The sequence below is a fragment of the Schistocerca cancellata genome, chromosome 10 (genome assembly GCF_023864275.1).
Source record: "Schistocerca cancellata isolate TAMUIC-IGC-003103 chromosome 10, iqSchCanc2.1, whole genome shotgun sequence".
Lineage (NCBI taxonomy): Eukaryota > Metazoa > Arthropoda > Insecta > Orthoptera > Acrididae > Schistocerca > Schistocerca cancellata.
In genome coordinates, this window is record NC_064635.1 from 222,597,608 (window position 1) to 222,620,792 (window position 23,185).

Genomic DNA, 23,185 nt, shown 5'->3' on the forward strand with positions numbered 1-23,185 from the left:
TGCTAACAGTATGTCGGGCAGATACAAACTTATCGTGGGCAATACCACTAGCATAAAAAATGTGAGCATTGCCTTCACTTGGAATCTGCTCATGTAAGCCTTCTTGCTGTGTGGTGACTGCAACTTGTGCCACTTGCAACTCCATTAGTCATTCCAAACCCAAGAACCATCTCCCATTATAACTCTGCCAAAAAAAAGTAGCATCATTTCTAAACAGTTAAAGAAGTTCTTCACAAATGAACACTCAATTTGTTGTTTTCCATCTGTCAAAATGTTCGGTACCAGTGCGTACAATTTCTTCCTTTGCAGTTGTTGGTTACAGTCTTTTGGATAGTGGCTTTGGGTACATCCAGCCTGAGGTATCAAACGAACACTCATTTTATGTCTTGTGTTCAAAAGTTCACATACAAGAAACACTGCTTTCACCTTTCGATGCTGGAGGGCATTCGAAGTGAGTTTGTCGGCCTAATGCTCGTCTTCCAATAACATTTTGTCCCACCGAACACTTGTCATTTTGACACACATTAATTAGCAAATGGCTGTTCAGTCGTTGCGTTTTGCTACCAGGTTTTCCAAGTTTAAAGCAAAATTTGATTGTTACCATTTTTAAAAGTTGCAGATGGAACTGGACCACTAAGAGTTTAGCATACAAACACATACTAATTGTCTGGCATTGCACAAGAAACTGGGATTGGTCACGATGGGAAGCTAAGGACCCCCATCAGCTAGCCTGGATAGGTAGACTGTGCTCCCAATAATAGGATTATCGTAACAGTACTGGTGACATTACTTTCTGGACAAACTTTGTGTTACGTTATCAAGTGACAGTGACAGCATTCCAAGAATATACATTATTGTTGGGAGAGTCAGAAATAAACAGTGGCACAGAGTTGTGCCTAACCTTGTAGCTGGGATAAGCGATGACTGGTGTATGTTGCACAAACATACACAGTGTGTGTATTGGTGACAGTGATGAGTTCTCTCTCTCTCTCTCTCTCTCTCTCTCTCTCTCTCTCTCTCTCTCTCTCTCTTTTTCTCTTTCTCTCTCTGCGCAGAATGCGTCAGGCAGCTTCGCTTTTACTTGCACACTGCCATAACAAAATTGAAGACAAAAGCCTTGTAATTGCATTGTAATTTTTTCCGTTACTAAATGTGTGTTTTCAGCCTTTGTTAGTCACTTCCCCCATTGTTTACTAGTGTTCTTCTAACTTAACAGCTGGAGGTCTGACACCTTGGGCAACTCTGCTGGAGATCCGGGATAAGCAGATGGGCAGCGGAGAGAAAGCAGACTACTGCCAGACAAAGGCCACTATAACAACAATTCGCAGTGAGAACTGCATGTACATGTCCTGTGCTGGTGAGAACTGCAACAAGAAGGTGAGCTATGCATTACTGTGCTGATTAACTCGTTTTGACGAGTAGTAATTTGTGAAGCTGCCTCAGAGTTATTTGGTGTAACTATTAATGCTTCATCAAATGTTTGTAATGATAACACTGGAAAATCTATGGTTGATGCAAAGAAATGCTAAATTTGTCAAGTACAGCTGCTCACCTCAGAAAATTCTTATATTCCATTCTGTTGTGACCCCCTCTTTATGTATTGTTTATAGTGGATAACATTAACTTACCTTTCATTGTATGATTTAACTGATGTATTTATTGACACATTTATCTTGTTCAGATTACAGTGGATGTTGCATGTTGCTCAATTGTGACTCCTGTGATTGTGCAACTGTGCGCTGCAAGTGACTTTAGAATGGTACAAATATTCATATAGTCTTTGGATAAATGTTCCACCAATTTCTTGGCACAACAGATATGTATGTAACCTGAACTTCTTGTAATTTACTTTGTTGTCATTGTCAGGAATCATCTGTTGACTGTGTGGACTTCATTTAGTTGGCTGAATTTTGTTAAGATGGTGTCACAAGGATACAGAATTTCCATATGTGTGGCCAAGAATATAGCAGTGTCCCTCTGGCCTTTTGGCATGGAGCATCTGTACTCTGTGAAGGGTATAGCTGCTGTCCTGGTTGCAGGTTCCAATTTCAGTGGATTCTTTGATCACAGAATGCCAGTAGACTTGTTGAAAATGTGATATTTAATGTGACATTTGTACTCTGTACAGTATTAAGAAATTACACGTGTAGGCTGAGCAGTGTAATCGCTACCGCAATCTTAAGGAATTTTGTAAATTCCAGGAACCCTTGAAACAAAGGCCGACGTTCAGTGGACACAGCATCTCCATAATTTTCTTTGGTGGTCAGAAAATGGTTTGAATAATGTCTCTACCTATTTTATTTTTAGCAGCCCAAAGAAATAGAGTAGGTTGATCATCTTGGGAATAACTCTGTGTTCATTTCTAGAGGTACCTAATTTAATATATTGACTATAATATTGAACAACAAATTTGAAGTGAAAGTGTGTAAATTGCATGATTTTTGAGTTAGTTATGTTTGTTTCTGTATAGAATGATACAAAATCATCATCTTCATAGATATTTAGCTACAGCATTTTAAAAAATGTAATCTACATTTTTGTTTAAATAACTCACTAACGAAATACACATTCATGTTCCAAGACTCAGTATAACAAATTTCAAGTGAATAATTACTTCAATGATGTTATGTGTTATGCATTGATAAATTTCAGTGCCATTCTGGAATACAAAAGTAAAATGCTATGTAAAAATGAAGATGATATTACACGAATGAAAATACTTTGTAAGTGAACAAAAGAAAATATATAAATTAACTGGTTGCAAATGTATGTAAAGGATTACAAATGTTAAATGTCCATATGTACAGTATACACAATTACATATTTTGTTCAGAGATAAATTCAGAAGCTGGCCATTTTCGCTTGGCTTGACATTTACACACAAACTCAGGAACATCCCTTATGACAGTCCAGCAGTAATCTGCTAAAATTGTAGGGCTTCACTTTCCGGCATACCTCTTCTTAAATGTGGCAGTATCTTGAAATTGCTCCCTATGTTCTCACTTACTGCACCACAATCTTTGGGGAAGAAGTCAGGATGACTATGTAAGAAATGCATTTTCAATGGCATGTTGCAACCCAAGTTTTTCGTAAGCTGACAACATGTTACTTACAGTTTCCTTGTAATTTATTGCTTGTTTGTTCCCTAAAAACTATGAACAGACTGTCTTAAAAACATTCCTATGCATTCTTCTCATCACCTTGTATGTTTCAACCAAAAGTATGGTCTCCGAAAAACTCTAGAATCTGTGGACCTTTACTTTAGCATCCCTTAAATAAGGGAATTTTTGCCTTAGGTACTTACACACGATTTTCTGGTGGGCCATTCATGTTTACTGTAATGAGATGCACGAACTCAGCTATCCTATGTACAGAGAAAGCAGTAATATTTAGTATACCCTAACTGCATATCTGATAGCAGTGCAACCACTTTAAAGTCACCACAAATCTGCCATTGAGTTATTATACTTGATGGCTTCTAGTAAAATTTTCATGTTGTGGTATGACTCTTTCATATGCACACAATGCCCAACTGGAATACAAGGAAGTAGCAGTCACTGACGTGGTTCGTCAGCTCACGCCAGATCACGGGCACTCCAAAGAGCATTGAACGTCCTTCCCCATGCAACCAATTCCTGAGGTTGCTGATACAAGTGTTGCAGAACACGTGCGGAGCACAGGGTTTATCCTGGTCACTTATTTTGCAACCAAAATAACAACTCTAAGCTTTATTAATCAATGGAGTTATTTGCTGTTTTTGTGAAGGAAATGTCACTTCTCCACACACATAGCAATTGTCAGCACTGTTAACACACTCGTGGCATTTTTGTTTACTTAAAAAAAAAAAAGCAGTCAAGTTGAACAACTGGTAGTTAATCTCGAAACAAACGTGCAAAAATTATTACATGCATTAATAAAGTCACTGAAGTTGAAGAGGAGGGAGACAAAAAGATCACTAAAATTGGTATCAAAATATTTATATCCAAAATATTGCACACAAGTAAGACCAGGGATAATAATGTAATCCATTGTTACTAGTTATTATGACTTTGACAAACCATTATAATCTTTGATTGTAAACTTGACATAAAAATCCATATGTAACTATCTCACTGTAATAAAACAGTGTAAAATTAAAACTAGAGCTAATTTTGAATTGTCTTTGTGATATTCGTGATCAGCATATTAGAATTGGTAGGCATTGGCTATTTTCATGCGATTTACATTTTCCATTGTTGCACAGTGTAACCATTCTTTCTGAACAATGGAAGATCCAGGATTACTAATTTTAATGATTGAGAACCACTACAACTGTATTGATACATATTTATAGTGTTACAACCGGTTTAATTCATTAGACCATAATAGAAACAATCCTGTTGGAGGAACATCCTCAACTGCGCATTATACCAGAGATTGAAAATACCCAGTTGTTAAGTTCTTCTATTATCACACGACCGTCATCGGGGGAAAAATAGGTGCATACACAAATATGTAGAGCCAGGCATAGAGATAATCACAGTTAAAGACTTGTAAAGTACTCGAAATTTATGTTGAAAAAAATTTCTATGAAAGAGAGACTTAATTTTGTTGTGAATCTTGTCATCCAACTGCCTGACAGGCTAAAGTCTCAGAAGTTCTAACTGTTGCTCAGTTTCAGCATTGTCAGCATTAAGTTAACAGACAGTTGACTTCCCAACTCCTGGAAATGAATCTCAAATTTGTGGAGAAGGTCAGGAATGTATTGTGTACTGTTTGCAATACTGCTCTGCCCCTATTGTTAAGGAAGGTAGCTTGGAGAAACGTATAGTGTTCACATTTCGTAGCTGTTACTCCACCAAGCGTTTTTCATTTTAATCCCTGAATTCAGTCATACATCTTTGAAATTAACATGTTTTTACCTTGCATTACTAAATTCCAAACATTCACAATGTGTGTAATGTCACAGAGGAAGGCCACATCTCCAGTCAACCATTCATTTTTCGGTTCTACAGAAGGTAAACCAGTTGTGCTCATAAAAACATTTATTTCACACTAAGATCAAAAAATTCTCTCAAGGACTTCCTTTTGATTCAGTCAGGATACTTCATATGATATGGCACATCACCATAACTGTTTTCCAGATCTCCCAAAAAGGCTTTGGAACTGGCATTGCTTGAGAACATGACTGCAGAGGAAATTTGCTGTACAATTCACTGCACTCATCACTTCCTATGTCCACTCTCTTAGCACATAAATTATCTTGGTGACAAATGCAGTGTATTGCAAAAATCTCGTGTGGAATGGGTAAAGAGTTTACCATCGCTTGTAAAAGTGCCCCTGAAACTGATGTTTCAGCCAACTGTGCCATCTATAGCCACAGAAGTGAGAATCTTCAAGCAAATTTCTATTGTCAACACTCTCTTGAACACATAAGAACATCTGCTTCTGTTTCTTTCATCATGCATTACCTCTTCTAGGACAGAAAGATTACTACCTAATATCAGAGTGTAAGTTGCCAACTCAGCAGTCAGAAACATCTGTGCTCTCATCCAGTGTCAATGGAAATGCAATAATAAGTTGTTAGCAAGAAATATTGCCTTATCAGAAATGCTATTGACTGACTATTTCCTGAATTCTGCATCAAACGAGTGAATTAGAGAGGCTAACTACCTGAAACTTAAAAAATGTCTTGGGAGCTATATTCAAAGCTGCAGGCACTAAACATGTAATTGTAAACTTCTTTCAGTGAAACTGCGCAGTACTTCAGCAATTTGAAATGCAGGTGCATTTGTTGAGATTCATCCTGATAACAATATATTTTTATGGTGGAAGTATTGGGGAAAATTATTCAGATGTTTCTTTCTCTGCTCAGTCATAAGTACCTACTTTTGTCACATTGCTTAACAGTGCTTTAATTTTTGCATTTGTGCTTATTGCTCTTCATCTTCATAGTGTGTATGATCTTTCATGTGGATGATATAACCTCATCATAAACTGAATTTTTGTGTGTGTTCAGTGATTTTGAATCGCACTAGGCATTTCAAGATACCATCACGCATCATAAACTTATAGGTGTCCTTCACTAACCAGCTGTAAATTGATCTCTGTGTGTCCGATCCTTCACATTGAAGTTTGTAAGCTGGCCATCACATTATCTTCAATTGATTAAAAAAGATCTATTCTTCACTGTGCTGTAGGAAGATGGGCTCATGTCAGAGGCTTCACAAACCTAACAATGAACACACCTCTGAAGAGCTGCCTCCCCCTTGCTGCCTCTCCCTTGCACCGTGTAATGAAATCTGACAGCTCCGTTTCACCGTGAGCACTCACTTCACAGGTGGTGAGCGAGTGTGAGCATTCCTGTCCACATAGCTGCTCCTTGAACAGGGTCCACAGCTCGTGGTCTTATGATCGCCTTCTCACTTCCCAAGCGTGGGGTCCTGGGTTCGATTCCCAGCGGGGTCAGGGATTTTCACCTGCCTCGAGATGAGTGGATGTTTGTGTTGTCCTCATCATTTCATCATCATTCATGAAAGTGGCGGGATTGGGCTGAGAAAAGGTTGGGAATTTGTACGGGTGCTGATAACCGTGCAGTTGAGTGCCCCACAATCCTATCATTTAGTGTACACAGCAAACCATGTTGCATGACGGTGAACAAGCTTCTATTTCATATTCTGTGGTTTAGACTGTTCAGTGGCAAACTTGGGACCCATGTTGTCATTTGTTCTTACAGTGAAATTTTCTGAAGTGATAAAAAGTTAATGTAATGACCCTGTTTTGCTTTTTTACAAAGATTATTTTAAAAACTGTATGCACAGTTACTGTCTCAGCATGAATTAACATAGCTTTTAGTGGTTTTATTAAAGTCTCGTCCCCCCCTCCTCCCCTCAGAAAGCGATAGTCCAAAATGGTACACTTCACATGTTATTGTAGCTACTAACCAGTCAAAAATGAAGGTTCCGTTATTTTATTGCAAGTTTTTTAGAGTTTTACGGTTGGATGTAAAATCAGGTGGCAGTTTTCACTTAACACATTTGGAAAGTATTAGGTGAGTACTGTGGCATGAAATTATCTGAAGGGACACTTGAGTGCTAGTTGAGGTGACAAATAAGGTCTATGAAAAATAATGCAGTAGGGAAATGGTTTAAAAAAAGACAGAAAAGCAATAAGGGACAAATTGTAAGGCATGTAAAATTACAGATAATCCAGTGCAGTTGGCTGTAACATACATTTATGTGTTGCAACAAAACTGTAAATTATTACTGAAACAATCATTTCAAGGTGATAGCTCATAATGCTGTGTATTAACTGCAAACAATGAATCTGTTGAAAGCACTGCTTGTAGTTTTGGTGATGTTCATAACTACCTCTATAAATGGTTACAGTTCTAGTAAAAGCCTATTCTTTCCACAGGTTATTGACATGAATAATGGAATGTACAGGTGTGAGAAATGCAACAGAGACTACCCTGGCTTTAAGTACAGATTCCTCATGTCGGTAAGTCATTTTCTCATATCTGTTTAGTTTTAGGTAGGTATACTTGTGACTCAGAGATTAAAGTTAATTTTTTGTCTCTTCTTTGGGCACCCAGTTTCAAAAGTTGTATTTGCTGAATTATATGGTGTTAATACATGGACAGAATGTTAAGAAATAGGTGACTGCAGTAGGTTATATACACTGATATGACAGAACGTTATGACCACCGACCTACTACTGATATAAACCTGTCCAGATGATAGCAGTGTCACTTGGTGAGGAATGGCTGCTAGCTAGACACACTCAGGGTGCATGTATTATCAGTGAGCATGCTGTCCATGTGTAAAATGGGGAATGCACGGGATCTCTCGGATTTGACTGAGGGTAGATTGTGATGGCCCAGCACAAGAATTTCGGAAACTGTACGGCTTGTTGGGTGTTCGAGGAGTTCTGTGGTGAGTCATAAACACATGGCAAAGCCAAGGTGAAACCATGTCCAGACATAAGGTGGTTGGGCGGTCACTGCTTATTACAGATGTTGGATGTAGTGGGCTGAGCAGACAGGTAAAAAAAGGAAATGCAGTGAACTGCAGGGGAACTAACATCAGGCTTTAATGTTGGGCACAGTACAGGTGTGTATGAACACACAGTGCACAACACTCATGACGATGGGTTTCTGCAGTTGACGACCCATGCATGTGCAAATGTTAACACCACGACATCAGGAGATATGGCTGAAATGGGCACATGACCATTGGCACTGGGCACTGAACAGTGGCAGAGCTTTGCACGGGCTGTTGAATCCCGATAACTTTGTCGTCATGCGCCAACAGGAGGGCACAACTTGGTCATCTTCCAGGATACAGCTTCTTGACACGTCTGTGGTATGGAGACAAGATGGTGGGGGCTCCGTTATGCTCTGGGGAACCTTCACGTTGGCATCCATGGGTTCAGTGGAGCTCGTGCAAGGCACCATGATCAAGGAGTATTGTACACTGGCTGCAGACCATTTACACCCTTACATGACAATCATGTTTTCCGACAGCAGTGCTCTTTTTTGGCAAGAGAATGCATTATGTTACAAGGCCAGGAATGTGGTAGTGGTTCGAGGAACGCAGTGACGAGTTCATTGATTTGCTGCCCCCCCCCCCCCCCCCCCCACCCATTTTGCCAATCAAGCACATCTGTGATGTGATCGAATTTGGCGTCAGGGCTCATTACTGTCTCGCCTCTGCCTGGTCTCACCCTCTGGAATTTGCACTACATTCCTTCCATATCACGACGCTCCACTGCTGTTATCTGTGCCAAAGGTGGACATACTAGCTGTTAGGTGGGTGCTCATAATATTCTGGCTGGTAAGTGTAAGTGCAAGTGCCCTGTGGATAATGGCTTGCTGAATGCAGATATACTTCAACATGAGAACTGTAGTATAGGAATAGTTGTAGAACTTGCAAGAATAGCAGTGCACATTGGTTGACAAGAAATTAATAGTTATAAGAAATAATTAATTTTGTGCAGAACATTCTTCTTTCAGTGTTGCCTTTTTTGTTCCACTTGGGTGGATGTATTAGAGATTGAAAATTATTTCTAGGTTTGTATTGGTGACTGGAGTGGACAGCAGTGGGTGACCTGCTTCCAGGACACAGCCGAGGCTTTGCTGGATATGAAGGCAGATCAGTTTGGTGAAATATTCTCTGACAAGGCCCAAGTGCAGGCTATTGTGAACAACGCAACTTTCAAGTCATTTGTATTCAAACTGCGTGTCAAGTTTGAAACATTCAATGTAAGTTATGTGTAATTATAAATATTGTAATATGTGTAATAATAATATTGTAGAACAAAAGCAAACTGGTGCTTTTCATTTATTATTATAATGTTGTTCTACCAAGAACCGACGGAAGATTCTGTTAATATAAGTTACGTGTCATTGTAGTTTCATTTAAATTTTTTAACTTTTATCACATAGTGAACACTGCGATAAAGTATTTAGCTATAGACTAAACTGCACCATTGACAAAAATTGAGTTTACCGATGCCATACGATGCTTTGGATTGTCATTTGATATACATTAAGTTCCTTATTATCTGACACTGTATCATCCACACATGGTTTGGTTATTTTCAAAAAAAAAGAAAGCATGACACTTGAAGTATTCTGTCATAATTAGAACAAATATTTTCATTTAGATTACAAATTTCGGTTCGTGAAGAAGTAGTTGATGAAAACATTTGTTAGTAGTTAAACAGTGGTGTATTTGAAGTAAGATATTAGCAGCTAAGTGAGACCGTTTAAGTGAAAGAAATATGTTCTGTAGATAAAGTGAACAAAGGTGAGGTGATAAAGGAACTTGTCACACTCACTGGCACGTGGACTTGTGTTCATCTGTTACAGGGCGCAATTTTACTACACTGATGCTTTGAGTCACCAGAAAATTAGAATCATCACCAGAAAAAAGAAATAGAATGAAAATCAGAAATACAAAAATATTGGACAATTACTTCCCTAAAGTGAACAGAAAGTGATATGAAATACAGTGTGTATTAAGTGGTTTTTTAAATGTCAGTTTCTGGCAAATAACACTTAAGTAATGCAGTGAGCTTCCAGCTGTGGCATTTAGTCATGTTTTGTAAATACAGTGAAACCCCTATTTAATGTTTCCATGCAGTCAGACTTGAGAAAAGTGCAGAATTGAGGAAAATGTTAAAACTCCCCAAAATACAAAAACACATGTACTTGGCATGTATGATTAAAAATCACGATCATCTTCAATACTTTGTATAAAATATGTCTGAAGTGAAGGAAATTAAACATGCAATACAACATATACAGTTGTGTATGGTAATGGATTTCATCAGTTCTTAAAAAATCACAGATGTGTAATAGCAAGTAAAAACTCGTCAAAAAATTGAAATTTTGTATCTGGGTACAAGGAAATTGAGCTTTTTTTTTTTCTGACATCTTGCGTTCACAAATTATACATTCAAAACGTGTTTTTGAGAGATCATCCTTTGTGCTCACCCAGAATAAAGCAAAATTTGATGAACATGTTGAATTAAACCAAAACATCACAGCAGCTAAGTGGTTAAACCATTAGGATAAATGTGGACATGTGCTTAATGACAAATTGTCACCATCACTGTTGTTTAAAGCTTTTCAAAAGAGCCACACTCCATATGCTCACCAATGTTAAAGTGTTATTTTAGATGTTAAGTCCCATAGTGCTCAGAGCCATTTGAACCATTTGTTATTTTAGGCTTGATAAGAGAATAGACTTGAAAAAATGAGTTTACTTCCCCAATTGATGTTACAAGCTTATTAGAAGTCGGCTCAGTGAATTTCTGTACATAAGCGTTAAACTTTTTTTCTCAGTTCGATATTTCGTAACAGAGGTTATAATTATGGTGCTGTAAAACTTTATCTCACTGCTGTAACAACTATTCTTGAACAAAATGCAAAATTTTTGTAAATCACTCTCTTCAAATTTAATTTCTTTCCTCACGGTACACACAGCTCTGTGTTAAATAATTTTAGTTCATTTTGTAGGCTACACATTCCTGAAACTCTTGTCAAAATTGTAAATGTTTTGGTGATAACCACAAAACCAGTATATAGGAATTATTTTGTTTGCTGCCACAGTTTTAATACTGCCATGTAAGCTGTTATAAATGACTTGATGATGATCTAAAGATTGAAGCCAGTTGTGGATAAAAAAAACTGTCAACTGCTTTTGACAAATAAAACATTTTTCTCTTCAGTTTCATATGATTTATGGGGCATCAACTTCACAAAATACATGGTATCTTGCCAGAGGTGATAAGTGACAGAAATACTGGAAAATTATTAGTCTATGGTGTAATGGGCTGCACAATGCAAATCACAAATTATCTCTGATTTTCTCTTGTATTTGTGACGAAAGGAAATTTTTTGTTGCAGGATGAGACAAGACTGAAGGTAGTAGTGATGAATCTGAGGCCTGTCGATGTGAGAGAATACTGTATGAAGATGATATCAGAGATCAAGACTGCAAATGGAATGTCCTAGTGAATTATGTGGACAGTTGGAAAAACTGGGATAATGGAAAGTGTGTACTGTTATATATTACGTTGGTAGCTTGAATGGAACTGGCATGCATTGAGTAATCTTCACTAAGTTTTGTGTAAACCTGTAATGTAATTTTAAATCAGAAATAAGAGACATTTCAAAATGTAATTTCATATTTCTGTAGCATGTTTATTTCTCTTCTTACTTATCTCTCACGACAGAAAGAGTGCCTTTATTTCATGGAAGTACGCACTGTTTTCCTGAAATTTACTGTGTCTCACTGTATAGTGCCTGGAGCACATTTTTTTATATATTTTTTTCATGGTTCTCTGTATGTCTATAGTGTTTCATTCTGTCTACAATAAATTTTTTTATGTAAAACTGTAAGATGTATAATTTACAATGCACATCACACACACACACACACACACACACACACACACACAAAGTAATTAAATGATACATTTCCAGAAATTTATTCGTGTGTATAATAATAGTGTGATCAAGAAATGTTGACAAATGAATGGACAGCAAGTAATGTGAATCATTTAAGATTACCATTGTTGACCCAAGATGTCTGAACAAGTGACACTTCACTGCAGACAAGGGGAAAAGTTTAATTTCAAAATTGAGTGTAGCTCTGAGTGAACATTGCTGCCAAAATCTTTCCTCACAACTCTTTATAGCTACAACACTGCCAGTTCTTTCTTGCACGGCTGCCTTTCCATGAATTGCTAAAGATTTTAAAAAATCACTGGCATGAATAGTAATACAATAGCCAAAAGCCCCTGTGTCTTAGTTTAATAAACTACCTTCTTATTGAGCAAAATAAACTCCAACTTTAAACAAGAATTCTGCACAGTTTGTTAAAATTTATATTCTGTTGTAAAAATTATCAATACATTTGAAGAAAGTTCCTGTTGCATTTTAACTATTTTCATAAGAAGCCAGGTCTGATTCCCTTCTGTGTCCAGTGCAGCCCAATTCCAACTGATGATACGGATCCGTTGAGAGGCTAAAACTGGGAAAGAAACCAAGCAAGTCCAGAGATATTCCAAATTTTGTTGCAAGGGGAAAGAACCGGGTAAGTAAACTTTTCAGGGGAAAGAATTGGGCAGCTGTGAGAGAGCAGAGCAGACAGAATATTTATGAAATCTCTCTGTCCATTAAACTGGAGCAAGGAAAAACAAAAACATGGCGATCTGCATAGACCTCGTAAAAATGTATTCTTGCCCAATATAGCAACCAATGACATTTAAGTGGCCCTTTCAATGTATTGATTCACTGACCATGTTCTTACAACAGGGGAATGCTCTTGTACGTTAAACTCGAATGTGTTGCGATAAAAGGCAAATCGAAATGAAGTAGGCTCTTTTTCACTCATGCCTCGTATGAGAACACTGAAAAGCTTTGTACAGGGCAACCCAGGATGAATGATCAATAGTCAGCGTTCTGACGAACAATTATTCGAAGTCTGTCTAGTAAACGTGGTTTCCAAAATGAGTATCTTAAGATCTGTAACACTTCATCAGTAGAAAAGATGTTACACAGTAGCGAAGATGGAAAAAGTGGCCATAACTCCTAAAATACGCACTTTTAGAACCAACATTTACTAGATTGTCATATCCGTGACTACTGACCATTCCTCTTGGGGCACCCTGTACATTTTCTGATTTCACCTGTGGTCAAAGTAAAAACTTCACCACCTTCCTCTTCATTCATTATGCAACTCTGTCACATTAGTGGCCTGAAGAAGATGAAAATAACATTCCCGGTGCATGGCCAAGGAAACACCTGAAGATTTCAAGGAAGTGATTGATGCTTCCAGATGTAAGCTGTCTACTTCTATTGTCTGTGTTAATCAAAGAATGGAAAATAATGTTTGATTCAAAGTGTACTGCGTAATGTCCTTTCAAAACTCAGTCTATTAAGATATCATTTGAATCCAACCACTGCTGTATGTTCAAATATCAAATTATTTACCATGAAGGAATTGATTGTAAGGACTGCCCATACCCGAGTATGACGATATATTTAACGTCAGAATTCCTTACTTGTCTAGTGCACTTTGCACTTTGCACTTTGCATTCATGTTCACTGTAATTGAACTCTAACAGTTGGGTTCTTCGTTACAGATTCTTTGAATTTTCAGACAAAAATATAAAGCTTCGCAAAGCCTGATTAAGTTTTTCTGTCCTGGTGCTGTGAAGTTCCTCATTTTGCTGCTATACGGGTAGGTATACACAATATGAGTACTATCACTGTATTATCACTACCGGAAATTCGTTTAGTCATGGTTATTATGAAACTACTGCATCTGTTTTTCTCGACTTACAAGTTTCTTTCCCCTTAGAGTAGGTTTGATTGCATTTTGGAAAATGCAATAAACAGTCATGTAAAAACCATGGGTCACTAAGGGGATAAAAGTACCTTGTGAAAGGAAAAGGGAAATGCATCTTTTGGCAAGAACAAATAGAGACCCTGCAGCAGTTGTGCACTACAAAAACTACTTAAAATTACTAAGAAAGTGTGTTAAAAATCAAGATCATGCACATAATGTCAGAAATCAGTAAGTCTGACAACAGAGTTAAGGCAATATGGAATTTAGTGAAGCAAGAGACAGGACCACCAACCACAGAATATAACATTACTATTGAATTGAAGGGAAGGGTTATAAATGAAAAGTCATAAGTAGCAAATATATTTAATAATCACTTCTTAAACATAGTAGAAAGCATAGGGACCAACAGTTCAAGAGAGAGAGAGCACAGCAGTATGTTCAGGAAGTAACTCACATAAAATTACATCATTTGAATATACCACCAACTTCTTCTGAAATTAAGAGTGTCATACATATTCTCAAGAATAAAAGCTCTTCTGTTTTGATAGTGTTTCCAATAGAGTACTAAAGATTTGTTCCCATGAAGTAAGGCCGGTATTGTCCAAAATATGTAATGCATCACTAACACGAGGCGTTTTTCTAAATCCCCCTGTGGATGTGGGGATTAGAATAGGCCCAAGGTATTCCTGCCTGTCGTAAGACGCGACTACAAGGAGTATCTCACATTTCGGCCTTTATGTGACGGTCCCCTGTAGGGGTTGACCTCTATTTTTCAAAATTTTCCCAAAGAGCAAGCCAATTGGGGAAGGGCGCCTTGCATGGTGCATAGTGTCCATCATGCCTTGAGATCTTTAGCCCACTTTCTCGTCGTTGCACTGCAGTCCAGCTCATTCTCCATCTCGTGGGTGAGGATGCCTTCCTGGGTGTGTTTTCCACCATGCACTATGCAGTGTCGCTTTTTGCACAGACGATGACCGTGGACTTCTTTGCACCTCATATCCAGCACGGTAGCCAGTCCGTTGTGGGGCTGCCATGTACCCTGTTGGTTGTAGCCCCCTGACAACACAGGGATTGCTCTGCTGATGCCTGTGCCGTTAACTCCCCACGTATGCCAAGGAGTAGGTGCATCGGCACTCCCAGCAATGACCATCCTGCCAGGTGGCAGGGCAGATGATGCACAGTCTCTAAGCATTACAAGTCTCAGTACAAAGCTAGAAAGTACGACCCTGAATCATTCCCCTCCATGGCCACGCCATGGGAGGAACGCCAGGCTAAGGATGGCAGCAAACCTTATTCACCCCAGTACCTACCTCACTTGTACGAGAAATGATGGGGACTCCTTTGTTTCTATGAAGCCACAGTTTTTTTGTAGAGCATTTAGAGGACAAGTTTGGGGAGGTGAAGGGCTTGTCTTGTTGAAAGCAACATCCTCTGCCCAGTCACGGAGTTCAGTCCCTTGTAACAAGTTGGGGGATGTTTTTGTTACCATCACACCATATAAGAGATTAAATACGGTCCAGGGTATTATCTTCAACAGGGACCTTCTTTTGCAGTCTGACAACGAGCTGCGCGCCAATTTAGAGCAGCGAGGTGTTCATTTCATGCGGCGTGTCCATCAAGGCCCAAGGAATAATCAGGTTGCCACTGATGCCTTCATCCTGGCCTTAGAGAGTGACACCTTACCCGAGAAGGTCAGGGTGATGGTCTACTGCTTTGCCGTCAAGCCATATATCTCTCCCCCGATGTGGTGCTTTTAAGTGCTGTAAGTTCGGCCATATGTCTTCCCACTGTACTTCCAGTGCCAAATGTCAAGATTGTGGACATTCATCACATCCCAATAATCAATGTGCCCCGCTTCCCATCTGTGTCAACTGTCATTCACCTTGCTCACCTGACTACAGGTTTTTACAGAAAGAGAGGAAAATCATGGAATGTAAGACCCTGGACTGACTGACCTACACTGATGCTAAGAGAAAATGAGCGTCTACATCCTGTGGCTAGAATCCCCTCATAAGCTGCTGCTACGAGAACTGTTGTAGCCCCATCAGTTCCGCGAATTCCATTCGGATCTGAGCCACTACCCCAGGAGCACAGACCCACCCCACCATCGGGGACACCAGTCCCCATTTCTCAGCCGGAGAAGCGTAAGTCTTCTTCGGATCCTCTCGCCAGGAATGGATCCCTTGGGTCACTCTCTTCCCAGGTTTCTGCTCATGGGAAAGATGACGCCCGCCAGTGGCTGAAGTGCCCAAAACCAGATGGTCGTTGGGCTTCACAATCATCCTCAGTACTGGAGACTGAATCAGTGAAGCCCTCCCAGCCAGGGAAACCCAAGGAGCAGCGAGAAAAGTCCAAAAAGAAGACCCCTAAGATCAAGGAAATTACAGTGGCACCCACACCACCGCTACCTACAAGCTATGTGTCTGGGAATAAGATGGAGATTCTGGCATCCACTGAGGACCTAGATCTTGCCGGACCCTCAGACACAATGGATATAGCCTGCTCAGGCAATAAGCCAGTGGCAGCACGTGACCCTGAGGCGTAAACTTTCTCATTGAATGTTCCATGGCTTCCAGTCTCACGATGACATCAGCCTCCAGTGGAATTGCTATGGTTTTTTCCACCTCCTGGCTGAGATGAGATGTGGCACCTGTTAAACTTTACACCTGCTTTCTGCATTACCCTCCAGGAAACCTGGTTCCCGGCAATGTGCATCCCTACCCTCTGCAGCAGCTATAAGGGGTATTACAGGAACCGTAGCAAATATAATAGTGTGCCAGGTGGAGTTTGCGTTTATGTCCTAAACTCAGTCTGTAGTGAAACTGTGCCCCTTCAAACCCCACTCGAAGCTGTGGCTATCAGAATAAGGACGACAACAGGAATAACTGTCTGCAATGTATATCTTCCTCCAGATGGTGCAGTACCACTGCATGTATTAGCTGCACTGATTGATCAACTCCCTAAACCTTTCATACTTTTGGGAGATTTTAACGCCAATAATCCCTTTGGGGGTGGCACCGTGCTCACTGGCCGAGGCAGTGATGTCGAAACTTTACTGTCTCAATTCGACCTCTGCCTCTTAAATCGTGGGGCCGCCGCACATTTGAGTGTGGCTTGTGGTAGTTACTGGGCCATTGATTTATCCATTTGCAGCCCAGGACTTCTCCCATCTAGTCACAGGAGAGCACATGATGACCTTTGTGGTAGTGACCACTTCCCCATCTTCCTGTCACTACCCTGGCGTCAGGCCCGCGGGTGCCTGTCCAGATGGGCTTTAAACAAGGCAGACTGGGAAACTTTCACTTCTGCGGTCACCGTTGACTCTCCCCCACACGGTAACATCGATGTGATAGTTGAGCAGGTGACTACAACAATCGTTACTGTGGTGGAAAATGCTATCCCTCACTCTTTAGGGTGCCCCGGTGTAAGGCAGTCCCTTGGTGGTCGCCAGAAGTTGCCGAGGCAATTAAGGATTGTCGGTGAGCTCTACAGTGGCATAAGTGGCACCCTTCCCTGGAGCACCTCATAGCCTCCGAGCGGCTCTGTGCCCGCGTTCGTCAGCTTACCAAACGACAGAAGTAGGAGTATTGGGAGAGATACCTCTCACCATTTGGATGCCATACTTCACCTTCCCAAGTTTGGACAATTGGATGTCTTTTTGGGTACCAGACCCCCAACAGGTTCCCCGGCATTAACATCAATGGCGTGGTATCTACTGCCGCAAACGCGATTGCTGAGCACTGTGCTCAAGCCTCTGAGTCTGAGAACTACCCCTCCCCAGGCCTTTCGCACCCTCAAACGGCAGATGGAAAGAAAAGTCCTCTCGTTCACTACATGGCACAGTGAACACCCCATTTGCAGCATGGGAGCACCTCAGTGCCTTTTCATGTTGTCCCGACACAGCTCCTGGGCCAGATCGGATCTACAGTCAGATGATTAAACATCTCTCATCTGACTACAAGCAATAGTTCATCATCTTCAACCAGATCTGGTGCAATGGTGTCTTTCCATTGTAATGGTGGGAGAGCACCATCATTCCGGTTAAAACCCACTTGATGTGGAAAGCTATCAGCCTCACCAATGTTCTTTGTAAGCTGCTGGAATGTATTGTGTGTCAGCAATTGGGTTGGGTCCTGGAGTCATGTGGCCTACTGGCTCCATGTCAGGGCGGCTTCTGCCAGGGTCTCTCTACCGCTGATAATCTTGTGTCCCTCGAGTCGGCCATCCAAACAGCCTTTTCCAGACACCAACACCTGGTTGCCGTCTTTTATTATTTACGAAAAGCATATGACACGACCTGGCGATGTCATATCCTTGCCACATTATACGAGTGGGGTCTGTGAGCCCTGCTCTCGATTTTTATCCAGAATTTCATGTCGCCCCATACTTTCCTTGTCCAAGTTGGTGCCTCCCATAGTTCCCCCCCATATCCAGAAGAATGGGGTTCTACAGGGCTCCATTTGAGTGTCTCTCTATTTTTAGTGGCCATTAATGGTCTAGCAGCAGCTGTAGGACTGTCCGTCTCACCTTTCTGTATGCAGACGACTTTTTCATTTCGTACTGCTCCACCAGTGCTGGTGTTGCTGAGTCACCTACAGGGAGCCATCCGCAAGGTGCAGTCGTGGGCTCTAGCCCACGGTTTCCAGTTGTCGTCCGCGAAGACGTGTGTTATTCATTTCCGTCGGCGTCGTACTGTTCATTTGGAACCAGAACTTTATCTTAATGACGATCCACTCACCGTAGTGGAGACATATCAGTTCTTAGGACTGGTTTTGGACACCTGATTGACTTGGCTTCCTCACCTTCGTCAGCTTAAGTGGAAGTGCTGGCAGCACCTCAGCGCCCTCTGCTGCCTGAGCAACACCAACTGGGGTGCAGATCGCTCTACGCTGCTTCAGCTCTACAGAGCCCTTGTTCAATCCCACCTTGACTATGGGAGTGTGGTTTATGGTTCGGTGGGACCCTCAGCGTTGCGTTTACTCGACCCAGTGCACCACTGTGGCATTCGACTAGCTTCAGGAGCTTTTGGGATGAGTCTGGTGACCAGCGTTCTGGTGGAGGCCGGAGCCCGCATCTCGTGGTCGTGCGGTAGCGTTCTCGCTTCCCACGCCCGGGTTCCCGGGTTCGATTCCCGGCGGGGTCTGGGATTTTCTCTGCCTCGTGATGGCTGGGTGTTGTGTGCTGTCCTTAGGTTAGTTAGGTTTAAGTAGTTCTAGGGGACTGATGACCATAGATGTTAAGTCCCATAGTGCTCAGAGCCTCTGGTGGAGGCCGGAGTCCCTCCATAGCCGGTTGACATGCACAATTACTCTCCAGTTAAGTTCCACACGATCATAGTTCTCCTGCGCATCCAAATTACTGTCTGCTTTTCCCGCCCACTGCGGTTCGTCTCCCTCATCTGTGGCCCAGGTCCAGGCTTACAATTGCAGTTTGTGTGCAATCCCTTCTTTCCAAACTGGAGTCATTGCCTTTACCACCTATACTTGAGGTTCATTCATGAACACCTCCATGGTTTACACCTAGGGCGCAGTACCACCTGGACCTTTCACATGGCCCCAGAGACTCCCTTAACCCTATGACTCTCTGCTGTCGCTTCCTCTCAATTCTCGACATGTACCGTGGCCACGAATTGTTTACACAGTGGCTGATGGTCACGTTGGCTTCGCCTGTGTTCATGGAGGACACACAGATCAGCACTCCTTACCAGATGGCTGCAATGTTTTCATTGCAGAGATGGCAGCCATATCTCGTGCTCTTGAGCACATCCGCTCAAGCCCAAGCGAGTCATTTCTCCCGTGTACTTACTCTTTGAGCAGCTTCAAGCTATCCTTTGGTAGCGACCATCCAGGAGTCCATCTTTGCCCTGGAATGATCCAGTCATTCAGTGGTGTTTGTCTGGACCCCAGGTCATGTCGGAACCCAGGCAACGAACTTGCCGGCAGGTTGGCTAAACAGGCTACGCGGAAACTGCTTATGGAGATAGGCTTTTCTGAAACTAACCTGTATTCAGTATTACGCCGCAAGCTTTTGCGGCTTTGGGAGACGGAGTGGCATAACCTCATTACGCAAAACAAATGGTCGTCCATCTCTTGCTAGACTGCCCACTTTTAGCCGCCCTACTTTTGGTGTTGGGCAACAGTGCCTGAACAGCAGCTTTAGTTTTACATTTTATTCGTTCATTTGCTCTAAGTTTTAGCACATGTTCTTTGTCCCTGTGTGTCCTCCACCCTAGTGCTTTCAGGGTGGAGGTTTTAATGTGTTGCAGAGTGGCTGGCTTTTCCTTTTTATCCTCATGGTCAGCCAGCCATGGTAAACTGCTTTCTTGTTTTAACCTCTTCTGCCTGTTTCTTGCAGCTTTGTGGTTTTCTTGTCCCCTTTTGTCCATTTAAGTGTATGTTGCCCTTCAGTCGTCGTAGTTTTTCCTTTCATTCTGTTTTGTGTTGTAAGTCTCATTGTCTTATTCTCACGTTTATGGCATTGTTTTCTTCGGAACAATGGACCGATGACCTCGTAGTTTGGTCCCTTCCCCCCCCTCCCCCCCCCCCTTTTAAACCAACTAACCAACCATTTTTCTAGAGAGACTAAAGTATCCCGTTGTTAAACCCCTCTTTAAGAAAGGTGATAAGAGCGATGTCAGTAACTACTGACCTATTTCACTGCTGACATCAGTCCAGAACTCTTGAAGGTGGTGTATTCTAAAATAGTATCTCACCTTGGCAACAATAATATCCTCAGCAAATCACAGTTTGAGTTTGAGAAGGATTGCTCTATTGAGATTGCCATTTACGAGTTGGCACACCAGATATTACAAGCACAAAAGATGATGATGATGTAAAATCACTCGTTCCACATCATAATGATTTATCGTGCAAAATGATCCATGGGACATGAAAGTAACTAACTTACTTACTTTATTGGGGGAACACTCCAGATGCCAGTAATGGTATTTTCACATTTGATGCACCCAAGGTGTTTAATTTATAAAATAGAAAGTATTGTGTGTTCTTGTATATTAATGTAATCACAGTCAGATCACTTTTTCTGGCTTACTTGGTTATTTTCCTTGGCCCTTCATATATGAAGCAAAAAATTTTGAGGTTTTTTGATCCATGGGAGAGTCAGAGATAGTGAAGGAACTGAACTGGAAGACTCGTACAGATACATGTAAACTATCCCGAGAAAGTCTTAAAGTTTCAATAACCAGCGTTAATTGATTACTCTTATAAACGTACTACAATACCATGTGTATTGCTCAAATAGGGATCGTGAGGATAAGATTAGAATAATCACTGCACTACACGCACAATCATTCTTCCCTTGCTCCCTAAGTGAATGGAACAGGAAGAAACCCTAACTGGTACAAAAGGACATACCCTCCGCCATGCACCTCATGATGGTTTGCAGAGTATAGATGTAGAGGTAGATGAATTATAAATCCAGGATGAGGAGTCAGTCATCCTTTTCACCTTTAGTCTCCTGTTTTGAAAATTTTGTGACCTCTTTTGCTCTTGTAGGAAGAAAACGAGTTATTTACTTTTGCTTCCAAGTTCAATTAACTTTTTGGTATTTATTAACATTACAGTGTGATCCAACACCTTGGTAACTATAGTGGTTCATTTGCTACTAGAAACGAGACAATTTTCAGAATTTTAGTACTCATCTTGTTTTTTTAATATAATTGTTGATTTAAGAAGGAAAAAACAAGATACATAAAGTACAATTGGGAAAAAATTACTGTTATTATGAAAAATAATTCACAAAAGGAAAAATCAGATAGCAAAATAAGTCCCTTTACTAGTTATTTCAAACAAGAGGGCTTCGGTAAACACTTTGAGTCTGGCTCACCTGAATTAGTATATTATGTCCTACTATAGCCACTACTATATATATGTATGTTGTGATATTAACTCTGTGATTTGTGTGTAAGGTATTATTTGTTGTTACAATTGCTTGTTCCACTTAACCGCACTGTAAGCGATAGATGAGCCTCGGTCGATGACCTTGAGCCTAGTTTTCTTGAAGGGCGCTTCTTATCTATGTTGCGCGCTTGTCTTTGTGTATTTACATCTTATTACATTGTATATGTTCGTTTATGCAAAATTGTATGTAGTTTACAGGTTTTACAATTTTCATCTTATACATTTTTACAATTTCCATATTTGAAAATAATGATCCAAATAACTAAATAATAATTTGTTTTACTTGTACAAACAGGAAAATGTGTTGTTTTATTTCTATTACTAACTTATTTCTAAATTCCATGTTTGTATTACTTGTGGCATTGTTGCAGTCATCTGATCCATGTCTATGTCGTATATGTATCCGGTGATACTGGAGTGTTCATGTCACCATCTGTGTCTATATGCTCATCTGCTTCCGTATCAGTGTTTGTATCTGTTGTCCCATGGATCATGGATCACGTTGTGGTGTACGGTGTGTTTTGGGTTCTTATCGTGTATACGGCTGTTGCTGCTGCTGGTCAGTTTTGTGTAGCCCTCTTGATATTTTATCTGTGATTCGGTTAAGCATGCTCCAGTTATCTGGGTCTCTTAAAGCTTGCCCTAAGTACGTTTTCTGATGTCGGCCATGAGCGCGCACGCACGCATGCGTGTGCGGGCGCGCGTGCCATATTTTAGTGTTATGTATTCGGGGGATCTATGTTGCCCACATTCCCACATATGACTTTGGCTATGGCCAAAGAGGTGCAGATATGTGGGGTAGGGGCCGTGGCCTATCAGGATGTATACCATTCTGTGACTTGGTCAACATGTCTGAGCCTCAACCGTTCCCAGATGTTCGGGAAGAAGATAACCTGACAGCCCTTTTCAGATGTTTCCCATTATTTTTGCCATGTTTCAACCTTCAAATATTTTATTTGCGTTTTTCTGTAATATGCTCCCCTTCTACATCCATTATCCAGTCTTCTTCTTTTGAGCCGATGCTCTGTGTCCAATGGTTACGTTGCAAGTACAATGCACTGGGCTTCCACAGATGTGGTGCCAAATGACCCTAGTCCCTTGGGGGCTCAGTATTCGTTTGCTGAGTACAGGCTTGGTGACCTCTGGTTTCCCGAGCTGAAGACTGGTAAGTGCCACCAGCCCTCTGTCACCGTAAGCTCTGGGCATGCTTCAGTGACCACCGTGCAGCACAGCGGTGGAGTGTTGGATGTTTCGGAGAACGAGGGTCTTGGCTTCACTGCCTGGACCGCAAGGAAGTACACACCTCTCTAAAAAACCTCAGCCTCAAGGTGCGCTATGTGCTAATGAGGTAAGTGATTGTTGAGGTAAAACAGTATCTAAGGGTCAATAAGGCACTATAGTGGCACAAAGTGTAACATAGGTACA

At 41.0% G+C, this 23,185-nt stretch overlaps 1 protein-coding gene across 1 annotated transcript in view; it reads left to right on the forward strand.

Annotated features, from left to right (window-relative positions):
• LOC126106416 (replication protein A 70 kDa DNA-binding subunit-like) overlaps nucleotides 1-11,881 on the forward strand; it is a 77,216-nt gene extending 65,335 nt beyond the window's left edge. The window contains exons 10-13 of the mRNA XM_049912692.1: nucleotides 1,217-1,377; nucleotides 7,396-7,479; nucleotides 9,050-9,241; nucleotides 11,393-11,881. Of these exons, the coding sequence (XP_049768649.1) occupies nucleotides 1,217-1,377; nucleotides 7,396-7,479; nucleotides 9,050-9,241; nucleotides 11,393-11,500 (545 nt within the window). The 3' untranslated portion in view covers nucleotides 11,501-11,881. The remainder of the gene's footprint in view (nucleotides 1-1,216; nucleotides 1,378-7,395; nucleotides 7,480-9,049; nucleotides 9,242-11,392) is intronic.
• Nucleotides 11,882-23,185: the final 11,304 nt, after the last annotated feature.